Here is a 14,006-nt window from a genome sequence, read left to right on the forward strand (position 1 = left end):
AATACAAGTTAGAATTGGTGAAGTGATCTCAGGAAAATATAAAGTAGAAAACGGAACTCCGCAAGGAAGTATTATAAGTCCGTTATTGTTCTTAATTATGATAAATGATGTATTTAAAGATACTGGAAAAGAAATTGGATGTTCACTTTTTGCAGATGATGGAGCTGTTTGGAAAAGAGGGAAAAATGTAGATTTCATTGTAAGAAAATTACAAAAGGTTATTATTGAAATAGAAAAATGGGCGTTGCACTGGGGATTTAAGTTTTCAGTTGAAAAAACAAAAGTAATGATATTTACTCAGAAAAAATTAAACAAGGAAATAAAATTAAAATGATATAATCAAGAATTAGAGCAAGTAAAGTGTATAAAATTTTTAGGAATATGGTTCGATGAAAAACTAAAATGGAATATTCATATTCAAAAAGTGGTAGATAAATGTAAAAAGATCTTAAATATTTTAAGATGCTTGGCTGGCAGTGACTGGGGAGCAGATAGAAAATCACTAAAACAGATTTACACTGGAATGATAAGATCTAACATACACTGTAAAAAAAAATTCTGTTGTTTTTACAAAAAAACTGGCAGCTGTGGTTGCCAGAATAATTCTGTAGAAAACACAGTGAACATGTAAACTGTTTTACTGACCAAACAGTAATTACAACAGTGTTAAATTGTGAAATGAACAGATTTTCCCATAGTTTTGCACAAATTTTTACTGTGATTTGAAAAGGGTTATTTTTGTAATAAAACAGTTTTATCAAGTAATTTTAACCAACTTTTTCTGATGAATTATCATAATAATGCTGTTATTTTACACTTTTTTCCAGTAAGATTTACCCAGTTTTTGTTTGTTGTACAAAAAAACTTCATTTAGTCCTACTGATAAAATACCTTTAAATAACAGATTAAAACTGTTAAAATGTCAATTTAAAACATTTTATTAATACTTTCTGAAAAACAGAAATTTGCTCTAAATTGTTTTTCTTTTTACTAATAATTATATTTTTAAATATCTATAAGCATCAAACTTCAACAAACATTTCCCACTTAAAGGAAACTTTAAAACACAAGGAAGCCCAATATAAATTGTATCTATGATAATCTTAAAAAAATAAACATACACTTACATACCTTTGAAATATTTATTTTCTCATTTGTCTTTTCTGAACATCATGAATCACATGAAGCAAATGCACCTGCTGAATAGATATAAATTTCTTCAACCTTTTTAACTTTATCAGAAACAGTATGAGAACCAACTTTCACCCCCTTTTTTTGGAGGGGGGGCTTGAAGATTATAACATACAATACATTTCTATTTCCAGTATACATTTTAATAATATTGGCTAATTTGCAATGTTTGTTTGCTAATACTAAGCCTTGTATGTTACAGTTCACGATGGCCAAAGTGATGGCAGTGGTCAGAGGCCACTCTTCAATAAAACAAGTATAAAAGGAAGAAGTTTGGTTATTTTTAGCGTCGTTGTCTGGCTGTCTAGCTGCTGAAAAATTGAAAATCAGGGCGAGAAAAGCACAGTAAACATCAATTTAATGCAACATTGCACACTTGTAATGTTACACTACTTTATATAAATATAAAACAGTGTGTTTTATAACAAAAAAATGTGTTACCCCAGAATAATCCAAACCTAAATGAAAACATTTATGCGACGGAAAAGACAATAAATGGATCTTCGTCACTTACAGGATTCGAACCTGTGCGGGGAAACCGCATTGGATTTGGAGTCCAACGCCTTAACCTGTCGGCCAAAAATGGGGCAAAAGAGACAATTAGAGGTTGGGGGAGGAAAAGAGGAAAAATCTGAAGCTTCTACTCAAGTACATGTTTCAGCAGCATTCATGTCATTTTAGTAATAATACCTGTTTCATGCTCCACAAAGCATTTTTTTTTTACACTAATTTCAAGTTCAATATAGCATAACATCCAAATTACTGTTTATTCTGAATTATTGAATTACTATACTGTTGATAGTATCACTTTTGAGAGGGCCAACAAAATTATAGAACACACAAATAAATGATCATTGACATTTCTTCACTCTTACACACCTACATTCGCAGAGGGCTAACAATATACCTCGACATGTATAAAGCAACGCCTAAAGCCAAAAACTCAGCAGATCCAAGTGCAAACCAAAATGATAAAGGGAGTGTCAAGTTCTTCCATTAATTTTCTTTTCTCTGTATTAGTTTTTTGCAGTGTTTATTATTAATCTATTATTAATCTGGTCAGGTCGCCAGTCTGTCGCAGAGACAGACAGGAAAACAACCATGCACACACACACACACACACACACACACACACACACACACACACACACACACACACACACACACACACTCATACCTAGGGAGAATTTGGAGAGACCAGTTAATCAGTGTTTATATCAACAAAGCTTAATAACATGTAATTTTTCTGTAGCTAAACACAGAATATCTCAGATTTAGTTTGATACCAAATTTCAGCAATATAAAGAAACAGAGTGATTTCACTGAAAGTTCAGTTTCTATAGCTACAAGGTGATTTAGCGTCATGAAAAACTGAGGTCACAAAAAATTACATGTATCGAAAAAAGGTTGAACAGTTGTTTGTAATATTACATGTGCTATTATGTAATAAAGAGGAATAAAGACCGCTGCAGTTATTAACTAAGCCCTCATAACATGGCAGCTGTCCTGTTGAAATTTAAAAACAATTCTGGGCTTTAAAACAAAAGTGCTGGGATGATATTAAAAGATGAAAACTACAAAGAAAATCTTTCAAACAGTCACTGCTTCCCAAGAGACAAAACAGTCTGTCCAGAGGCTGGACAGTATCGTTTCCCCTTAATCTGTGTGTGGCCAGTGCTTTTGTTTTTTGCCCGACCACAAACTGGACACTGACAGTGGTAGTCCTGCTTCCATTGGCGCTTTTTCTGAGGCTCCCCTCTTGCCAGGCGTTCCTGGTCCTCTAATTCTCAGTTCTGGGAAAGAGGTGTCACAGCCACGGATACCTTAGGAGGAAGATTCACACCTTGGAGAAGATTGTCCCTGTCTGTTCTCTTCCGCCGCTCATGTAACCTGAAAGATAATACAACATAAGCTGCTCTGCACCCGTCATGATTCCCTTTCAACTCCTTCGAGACTTAGTGGTTGTCGTCGAGGTGTCTTTGAGGTGTCTAATCTTGCTATTTCTTAACGAGTTAATTAATAAAATACAAAAATGAAATAAAATAAGATAAAAAATATTTGAACAAAAGTCTAGAAAAAGACTAAATCAGAACTAACCCAACACATCTACCATGAGAGGCACAACTCTTTAAAATATATTATTATTATTATTAGTAGTAGTAGTAGTAGTAAAAGGAGGAGGAGAAGTACAGTAGTACTCAATACTACTGTATTAAGTCAGACAGTAAAGAATGTATGTGACAGAAAAGGACTTGGTGGTGAGATGAGTTTACCTCTCTGGTAAACGAATGCTTAGCAATTCCAAGTTTTATTATTGGCTAAATATCACATTCATCGTAGCAAATTCACTGAAAGGAAACCATGTTTTACAGCTTTTTTCAATGGAATTAAATATTATATCAGATCTAACAATAAATTGGGTGTTTAAACGTTTGAAATATGCAATGCTTTAAATGTACTATTTGAAACCTAAACCCCCTAGCTTTTTCTTTTTATTTGCTTATCTGTACTATTCTTTTCTGAGACATGTAAATATATTCAGTCAACGATGTCCTATGTTGTTATACTGTAAATCTCATTCTTAATTGTTTATTTCATATTAACGTAGTATTTAGTCTCACCTTGTCTTTATTTCTTTAACTTAATAAACTGCCCAACTAATTTGATTGGTGCTGATGTAGTCATTCCTTTATTGAAATCTTGTTTTATCTATCTTAATCTGTAATAAAATATTACTCGATGTTAAAATACACTTTAAAAAAAGTAGAAAGTGTCTGATATTTTCTTGACTTGTTTAATTTTAGCAGGTGACGGCAGGCTGCTGGTGTGTCGGCTGGACAACCCATCCCTGGGAACAGAGAAGGAGGCCAGGCTGCTGCTGTACCAGGACATGGACTCAGACCTGGACAACCTGAGCTGCTCCCAGCGACTCAGCAGAGCCCAGTTCACCAGTAAGTGTTCTAGTTTATTACTACGAAGAGATCAAGAGGCCATTGACTGACTTTTCTCCCCACCACCTGCTTCAGTTTCCCTCAGCCAGGATGAACACAACCAGACTATCCCTCGTCAGTCTTCGCCCACAGCCTGGCAGGTGCTGTACGCTGACAGATACACGTGTGAGGTAACTGGGAATGTTGCGTGTTTCCACGGACATAAAATTCAAATACAACCGTTGGGATGAGGAAATATTCCCGTTGTTTGTTTTCTTGTCAGGAAAACTCAGCAACGCCGTCGTTCGCTGACCTCGGCTTCACTCTCCTGCTGTTCAACCCCGACTCTGCTGGGAACCCGCTGGATCACTTCAGCGCAGAGGAAGCAGGTCAGACGACTCTGACACACGATGTCGGTTTAGGAGGACGGCCATGTTTTTAGTTGTTCCAAACTCTTCCTGGGGTTTCGTTTTTAACCGTACACAAATGTGTTTCCTCAGGGCTGCACAGTTTCTACTTCCTCCTACTGCTCGCCTACTTCATCGCCTGCTGCATCTACTTCCAGCCTCTGTATCAGGCGCTGAAGAAAGGGGGCCCCATGCACACGGTCCTCAAGGTGCTGACCATGGCCCTGGCTCTGCAAGGCTGCTCTGCCCTCTGCAACTACATCCACCTGGCCAGGTAGCCTCCATCCAACCGTCCTATAGAAGTGTCCACCGTCAAGTCAGTATATAATGAGTTTTACGTTCAGAAATGAGCGATTAGAAAATATTCAATTCTTTCACGATATTCTATCTGTGTGTTTGATTGCTGTAATGCACACAAATGTTTATCCACTCATTATTGACGCCACAATGTCAATACAATGTGTTTTGCTTTTGAACATTCTCCTGTTTTCTGTGGAGAAACGAAAACAATCAAAACTAAGCTTCAAATATGAATGGCTTTGAACCGAGCTTTATTCTTTAAGTTGAACTAAAAATGAGTAATCTGGTGTCCGGCAGGTATTCCAGAGACGGTACTGGGATCCCCCTGATGGGCAGCCTGGCAGAGTGTACGTTGCGCTCCGCGCCTCACCTTAACTCTTCTCACACATCAATTAAACAACGCCACCTTTAGTCACGTCTTCTTTGCGCTTCTGTGTGTGTTGCCGTGCAGTCTGGGACATGGTGTCTCAGGTGTCCATGCTGTACATGCTGCTGAGCCTGTGTATGGGCTGGACTCTGAGTCGAGGCAGGAAGCCGCAGTCCAGACCGCTACAGTGGGAGCGCTCCCCGGCGTCCACGGCCGTCGCTGTCGGCGGCGTGGTCACACAGGTACCAGCTTATGTTTTTATGTGGCCAGAGTTTCTTACTAGAGAAGCTTCTCGATGTTCTGGTGGGGATTGGTGTTGTCCACAAAGAAGTTGATATCGGCAGTCATGACTGGCAGAGAGCAATCCGATGCGTAGCCTTACACATTGACCCGATCTGTGGTTCCCAGGGGGTCCTGCTGCTGTGGGAGCAGTACTCTGAGTCAGAGAGCGAACACCACAGTTATCACGCCCAACGAAGCCTAGCAGGTCTCCTCCTCCTGGCTCTGAGAGTGGCGCTGTCCCTCCTGCTGGCCTCCGTCCTCTACCAGATCGTCTCCACAGAGAGGAGCACCCTGAAGAGAGACTTCTACCTCTGCTTTGCTAAGGTGACGACTCTGAGCTCCACCAGCAGCCTCTGAGCCTGACAGCTGCCTGACCTCCAGGTTGTCTTCTCTCCACAGGGCTGCTTCCTGTGGTTCCTTTGTCACCCTGTCCTCGTCCTCATGTCTGTGGTCTTCAACGACCACCAGAAGGAAAAGGTGCGATGCCACAACTTCCAGAATTTGACTGTCCGTTACCTGAAAGCTTCATTACCTCTGTCACTACCTTTTGTTCTGTAGGTCATCACCATCGGCGTGATCCTCTGTCAGTCCATCTCCATGGTGATCCTCTACCAGCTCTTCCTGTCCCGCTCGCTCTACTGGGAGGTGTCCTCCCTCTCCTCCGTGTCTTTGCCACTCACCATGTCCAGAACGAACCACAGGGGGCGCCTATGAGCACAGATACCGAGGTTACGGTGAGAACTGAAGCGTCTCTGTCAGACGCAGCAGGAGATGTCCCCCTGCACCGTCCTCTGTCCCACATTAGAGCTACCACTGAGCCGTGGACAGAGGACAGTACTTACTGCAACATACTACCTCTGACTTCTAACTGGAGCCTCTGGGATGCAAAATGCATGGCCAAGCATGCATCAGCTGGCGAGGTAGACGTCAGCAGAAAACCATGATGAAGAACTTGAGAGAGTGCAAAATCACAAGCAATCACAATTAGATTATTTTTAAAGGCTTTACCTGCAAATCGCTGAGTCAGCCACGATTGGGGTAGTCTGCATGTAGATAGGCTTCCCCGCAACAGTTTTCATTCCCCTTTTACCACAAGCTTGAGCTTATTTTATTAGCATTTTATGTGATAGACCAACATGAATTAAAGTGGAAGGACAAAAACATGATGTTCAGGGGTCAGTTTCAGTTTCCCAATAAGCAAAACTTCAATTCTGGTCTCTCCTGAGGCCTTCACAGAACATCTGGATTTATTCTGAAATGTAATTACAAATTAATGGATGCTGTTTGCTAATTGCTAGTAAAGACAGTGGCTTGTATTCCAGGGTATCATCAGGGTTAAGGGAGATGAAAACAAATGTACGCCACTTCTATGTTGGTGTGCAATAAATTTTTAGACCCATGTACAATTTTTATTGCGTTCTAGCTAAACTTCTCTTTTTCCTAATGAAATCCTAATAAAATGTGGTTCTAGTGTGAGTATTCAAGAGGGAAAAGAAATCTCCAATACTGACGTTTTTCCTCTCAAAATTCAGACTTGTAGCGTAAAATTCTAACTTAAATCATAGAATGTCAGAAGTCTGACTTTTTTTTCTTGATTTTTTTCCAGAATTCTGTCATTAATCTGAGAATTTTTTTTTTTATTCTACACTGAATCTCAGAATTATGTTAATCTCAGAATTCTAACTTTTTCTCTCAGGATTCTGATGTCAGAACTATTTTTGTCTCAGCAAGTTTAGAGACTTTGAGAGAAATTAAAGCAGCATGTGTCTTTGCATAGCCAAAGTGATTTTTATGTTATGATTATTTCTGCCACAAAAGCTGTACTGTTATGTAACTGTCAACATAAATGTATGAGCTGACAGCATGTGAGATGCAAACCATTGAAACGACATTAACTCTGTAGCTGCAGCGAACTGCATGACTCTGAATGGGCAGAAATGGTGAGTTTTCTAAAAAAAAATCATTTTTACAAGAGCTCCACTGTGTAAATACATTCCTGTGATTTTTCGTTTACTTCTGTCATCGGGCTAAATCTGACTTACTTTAGTGTCAAAACAAAACGGAGGACGGTGGGATCATATCTTGTTGTTGAAGTTGTGACGGAGACATAATTTGAAAAACAAACATGCAGAACAGGTGCCAAGAAAGAAACTGACCTATTTATTTGTCTGTTTGTTTATTTTTTAAGTGATTTAAAAAAAAGAAAAGAAAAAAAAGACGCAGCATCCAACACCACTACTTCTCATTCTGTTTGGTCAGAGGCGATATTTAAAAATATACTTGAATGTAAAGCCTTTGTCAGCTGTTATAAATGCGCAAAATGATATCAGTTCATATTGCTTTGCACTGAAACAGTGCATGTGTCAAACGTTGCGTTATGTTTTGTATTGCAGCACAGAGACAATCTAATATTTAGTGGGTTATGTAATTATTCAAACTTGAATGTCCATAATTTATGTCACTTGTGGAAATAAAACGAGCAAACATGGCAACTGTAACGAGTTCACTGGAATTGGTTCATTTAAAAAATTGAAAACTGTTAAACATTTTTCTATTAATATGGTCGTGGAGACCACATGGTGAGGAGCTGCAGAGACTCTGCTCAGGTGGGATCCTACATGCTGTTACGAGACACAAGTCACTATTTTTGCTTTTCGAAAAGCATCCAATTTAATATATTTTCTTATTCCGTAAATTTGTCTTAAATAGTTACCATAAACATCGATTTAATGCAACATTGCAAGATTTTTGGTGACCATTCTTGCCCAAACTAAAGATTAACAACAGTTTTGTGTATATTTGTATAGAGGAAATAACTTTTGTAATTACTTGTTTTAGAAAAAAAAAAATCTAATACTAATCCATCATGGCTCAAAGTAAAGTGAGTTTAAAGGATTTGTAAAATCATTTTTATTCGACATTTTATCGACTTTGTTAGGAACTTTCTGGTGTCTGAATAGAAGTTGATTGGATCATGAAAATAACTGTTTGAAATGCATCACTTTGTGTAAAAAAATGATGCATAAGAGTTTGAGTTTTGTAAGATATTCGGTGACATAACACTTAATAAACGTAAACATGCGGCAAGTAGTTTTTTGGGTTTTTTTAACCTTTGTCAAACAGCAGAGGGCGCTGCTGCATTCATATTTACTCAATGGGTGTAATTCATATTCCTTTATTTAATCAGGTAAACCCCGTTGAGATCTAGATCTCATTTTCAAGAGGGACCTGAGCAAAAAATTTGCAATACATAGCAACCTGGTTACAAGATAAAAACAATTAATACATATGCACAAGTATAAAACAATAAAAACAATGACACTGTTTCATAGAATCTTGTTGCCTATCTTTAATTTTTTTTTTATGTCTCTTCTCTACCGGAAAACAAGCCATTTAAAGGTGGGATGTTCTCACAATCTGTGAAAAATAAAAATGAATAAAAACCAGAAAATCCTGGGAGTTTGTCTTTGAATGTGAAGATTCGACATGAAGATGACAGAAAAAGAGCTACAGAAAATAAAACAATTTGAATCTGTATTGCTTTAAATGAACCCTTAGCTTTTTCTTTATCTTGAATATGTTTATCTGTATTTGTTTTTTCTTGAGGCAGAACAAATGAGGCATAACTCTGTCGTTATACAGTGTGTCTGCGAATAAAGTAAAAAAAAAAAAACAACATCCGCCCCCCCTCTCCCTCCCCCTCACCCAACAGACTTCTTGTGGCTTTGACGTGAAGCTGTGATGTCACTCATCCTGTCTGTGACATCACAGCCGCCTGTCTTTGTATTCCCAGGTTCCACAGAGAAATTCATTTGCAGACTTCAATCTCAAACAAAACTGAACGATGGCGCGACGAAATGTATTGCTGGAGAACGTGGAAAGTTTGGAGAAGAGCTGCTGGAAGCTTACAAAAGAGAACAAGAAGCTTCAGAAAACTGTCGAAGATCTGAGGCTGAAGATTGAGAGACTGAATGCCAGGAAAAAAGATACCTGGCAGGTAGAGAATGAAAGGCTGATCAACAAAAATGATTATTTGAAGCAACAATTCAAGACTTTAAATAGTGAATTGGACGAGGCTAAAGCGACAGTTGAACAATTACAATCAGAAAGCAAAGCCTTGTCAACCCATAATAAGAAGGTAAAATGGGGAACAATGGTCGATAAAAAAAACTTTAACAATTCAATGAAGGAGAAATCACAACAGTTGTACTGGATTGGCAAGGTGAACGAAGAGCTCACTCAAGAAATTGCTGGACTTAAATTGAAGATGGACAGACTTAAAGCCAGGGAAGAAAATTTAAAGGCTGACGAAGAAAAGATGGACAAAACAGAGACTCAGACCCCGGATGAAGAAACTAAAGAAGAGAAATCAAATTTATTTCAGATAATTGGGAGAACGTTCATCAAAATGTACCAATCAGGGACTTTGAGGTATTGGGTGCCACCCTGGATATTTTAATTTCGAAATAAGATTAAATAGCGACCACAAAAGCAGGGCTAGATTCAGATGAAGCTTGAGAGCAGAGGCAGAAATCTGCGGCTTCCAGAGGGAGGAACGGACATCAGAAGACCGTGACCACCGCAGGCTCCTAGGAGTCTCACAGATCCTTTCCAGGACTGTGTCTCCGACCCGCCTGCTGGAAACTATCCGTCGGACAGTCGAACCTCGGATTCAGGAAGAGCAGTGTGGTTTTCGTCCTGGTCGTGGAACACTGGACCAGCTCTACACCCTGCAGGGTCCTGGAGGGTGCACGGGAGTTCGCCCAACTAGTCTACATGTGTTTTGTGGACTTGGAGAAGGCGTTCGACCGTGTCCCTCGGGGAGCCCTGTGGGGGGTTCTCCGGGAGTATGGGGTACCGGGCCCTTTGATACGGGCTGTCAGGTCCCTGTATGACCGGTGTCAGAGTCTGGTCCGCATTGCCGGCAGTAAGTCGGGCTCGTTTCCGGTGAGAGTTGGACTCCGCCAGGGCTGCCCTTTGTCACCGATTCTGTTCATCACTTTCATGGACAGAATTTCTAGGCGCAGCCAAGGTGTTGAGGGGATCCGATTTGGTGGCCTTAGGATCTCATCTCTGCTTTTTGCGGACGATGTGGTCCTTTTGGCTTCATCAGGCCGTGATCTGCAGCTCTCGCTGGAGCGGTTCGCAGCCGAGTGTGAAGCGGCCGGGATGAGGATCAGTGCCTCCAAATCCGAGGCCATTTTTTTGAGCCGGAAAAGGGTAGAGTGCCTTCTCCGGGTCAGGGGGTTTGTCCTGCCCCAAGTGGAGGAGTTCAAGTATTTCGGGATCTTGTTCACGAATGGGGGAAGAAGGGAGCGGGAGATCGACAGGCGGATTGGCGCAGCGTCTGCTGTCAAGCGGGCGCTGTACCGGTCCGTCGTGGTGAAGAAAGAGCCGAGCCAAAAAGCGAAGCTCTCGATTTACCGGTCGATCTACGTTCCCACCCTCATCTATGGTCATGAGCTTTGGGTCGTGACCGAAAGAACGAGATCGCGGATACAAGCGGCCGAAAAGGGTTTTCTCCGTAGGGTGTCTGGGCTCTCCCTTAGAGACAGGGTGAGAAGCTCAGTCATCCGGGAGGGACTCAGTGTAGAGCCGCTGCTCCTTCACATCCAGAGGAGCCAGTTGAGGCTCGGGCATCTGGTCAGGATGCCTCCTGGACGCCTCCCTGGTGAGGTGCTCCGGGCACGTCCCACCGGGAGGAGGCCCCGGAGAAGACCCAGGACACGCTGGAGGGACTATGTCTCTCAGCTGGCCTGGGAACGCCTCGGGATTCCCCCGGAGGAGCTGGAAGAAGTGGCCGGGGAGAGGGAAGTCTGGGCCTCCCTTCTGAAGCTGCTACCCCCGCGACCCGACCTCGGATAAGCGGAAGAAGATGGATGGATGGATAAATTGCTCCTTCGAAGCCGGAGTCCGACCCGCCTGCTGGAAACCAACGGCTGACGGGACGTCCGTGAAGGGGGGACAAGTGAGTAGCGTTTAAATTAAAAAGTGAGCGAACGATTGAGGGTCTTTGGGGTGTAAAACCCCATGAATCCTAGGCACTGATAGGTAACAGAAGGACTAAAAAATCCGTAACAGGAGGACGGCGAAGTCCGCGTAAACTGAAAAACCCGTAATACCAAGTGTGTGTGTGAGTGTGAGAATACTTGGAGGAATTTAAATACCACTAGGTATTTGTCCTCATACCAAACGGCAGGAGTGCAAACGGTGAACCTCTGGTGGATGCATGTAGGCAAGAATTTCCCACCTGAAAAGGTTGAAGAGAGAATTACCACAACAGGGATTGATCACCGTCCTGCTAAGAATTTATCCAGTCTTTTAGAGTCCACCCTATGTGTTTTTAAGACTGGAACGAAATTGACTAAATTGCTCAAAATGGGAAAAGGGAATAGCAAATTAACAACGAAAGATAAACTCCAGTGTAAGGACTGGAAGTTTATGGAAAGACAAAACCCTAACTCAGTAAAGAATTTAAATAAATTGATAGAAAAATATTACTTTCAGGGCCAATTAAACACTCACAAAAACTGACTGAGTTATAGGATGAAGTACGACAGAAAACAAAAATCAAATCAAAAAAATATGAGTAGTGAAGGAATGGGTGAGTTAGAAAAGTGGATGGAGGAGCTAAAAAGAGAGAAGAAGGAAATCAGAAAAGTTAGGATAAAACAGGAGAGCAAGAAGAGTGAAGCAGATCAGGCAGCAGAGCAGGGAGGAGCTCAGGTAGGAGTTATAAGAAAAAAGCAATGTCAAATTTATTTATATAGCACTTTAAAAACAGGCATAAAACTGCACCAAAGTGCTGGACAAGAATGACAATAACACAAATGAATAAAAACAGAGTATCAAAACACTAGTTCAATTAAATGCCAAGGAATAAAAATGAGTTTTAAGAAGCAATTTAAAATGATCCAGGCTGTGGGCAGATCTAATTTGGAAAAGTAGATTGTTCCATAGAAGAGGAGCAACAACAGAAAAAGCCTGATCTCCTTTCCTCTTAAGCAACCAAATACAGAAAGAAAATAAAAAGAAGATTTTGAAGATATAGAGTATAGATAAATAAATAAATGATTTAGTAAACAAAATGAAAAATAATGAATTATCTAAAAGCTGGAAAGAAAAGTAGGTGAGAGGAAGTTCATGCAAGGAGGGAGTGAGGATTGTTTTGTGGTCTGTCTGACAGTAGAGAAGTCATGATCATCGCATAAGGCAAGATTTTGATGTAGTTTTAGTTTTCTAAATTCAGAGAACAGTTTTCTCTTTAGAGTGGCTTGTTTAAGTAAGCAAATGATTTATGAGGAATGAAATAATATGGGAAGTTTTAAACGTTTCACAACTGCAAAGAGAATAATAATTTGGTGTTGTGATGCCTTGAGTGGACATCCAGAGAGGTTGACAAGCAAGTGTTAAGGTGCCAACCTGAACATTATCCAGCTGAATACATCAATTTAGGCTTTGATGAGAAAAGAGCAGCTCTCTTCTCATCAAAGCCTAAATTGAGGTATTCAGCTGGATATTAGAGAAGATCTCTGAGGTTGTTCTGGTTCCCTCTGAATCCTGGAGATAAATTATTCACATGTGGTTTTAATTTCATTTCTTATTTCATGGAAACACTGAAACAGTGAAATTGTGTTTTTTTGACATTAGCAGAAAACAAACTGAGATTTGCTGACAGTTGTCATGGAAACCTCCCAGAGTGATGAAGACTCCTCCAGGCCTTCATCGCCGCAGCTTATTCTGGCTGCTGCTGCAGCACCCAGACACCAGCGGCCCTCGGGGGCCCGGCGGTGGCAGTCCGACGCCCCTGAAATCCACGGGACGTCGGACCGGAGACCCTCGGCTCAAAGAGGTCAAGGAGACGCTGAAGGTCACCATGGAGACGACCTCAGACGGAGCCCTGGACCGACTCCTCCTCAAGAAGTACGCTTTATTTATCTTTCTACTTTATGGCTTTAAAACACTTTTCTCTTTTTATTGGCTTTTTATTTTGTTTTTATTACAAATTCAGATTCTTTTTTGTCATTATTATGAAAAGTTTTAGTTTTTAATTTGGTTTTTATCCAAAATAGTTTCATTATAATAAAACTAATTCTAATTTTATTAGTTCTTTAAATTTCTTCAGAGTAAAAAGTGTTTTTATTTTTGAGAAGGCTATATTTATCTTAAAATAATGTTTTATATGTTGAAGCTTTTTACTTTCACTATGACCTTGAAAAGCATCAAAATGACTCACATCAACTGGGACCAGCTTCCCCTCAGCATGATGCTGCCTCCTCCATGTTTGGACCCGAGGTGTCCCCCTAGCGTTTCCATGGCGACAGCGGTTCTGCTGGTTTCACATGCAGGTGTAGCAACAGGCCGACGGACGAGGCGGTCACCGACCTCAGAACATTTTACGTTTCTATTTCAAATAGTTTCCAGACGTCGATCAGGATGTTGAAGATTTTCAGTTTTATTTTTCATCTGATCTGTTTGATGATCCGCAGGAACAGAAGAGAGAAAAATACTCTGAGTTCAAGTTACAAG

The 14,006-nt window shown here is 40.5% G+C and overlaps 2 protein-coding genes across 6 annotated transcripts in view; both read left to right on the plus strand.

The window, feature by feature from the left end:
• The window catches only part of LOC111607530 (NLR family CARD domain-containing protein 3-like), a 199,392-nt gene that overhangs the window by 168,401 nt on the left and 16,985 nt on the right, over positions 1 to 14,006 (plus strand). The gene's annotated exons all lie outside the window — the stretch shown is intronic.
• On the plus strand, positions 2,105 to 7,087 carry LOC111607615 (integral membrane protein GPR180-like). The gene is made up of 10 exons (XM_023329584.1): positions 2,105 to 2,147; positions 3,999 to 4,142; positions 4,218 to 4,312; positions 4,405 to 4,510; positions 4,622 to 4,802; positions 5,126 to 5,175; positions 5,280 to 5,437; positions 5,604 to 5,801; positions 5,877 to 5,954; positions 6,036 to 7,087. Exons 1-10 carry the CDS (start codon positions 2,105 to 2,107, stop codon positions 6,189 to 6,191), a joined length of 1,209 nt encoding a protein of 402 aa, XP_023185352.1. The 3' UTR covers positions 6,192 to 7,087.

The sequence above is a fragment of the Xiphophorus maculatus genome, chromosome 24, assembly GCF_002775205.1.
Source record: "Xiphophorus maculatus strain JP 163 A chromosome 24, X_maculatus-5.0-male, whole genome shotgun sequence".
NCBI classification, from domain to species: Eukaryota; Metazoa; Chordata; class Actinopteri; order Cyprinodontiformes; family Poeciliidae; genus Xiphophorus; species Xiphophorus maculatus.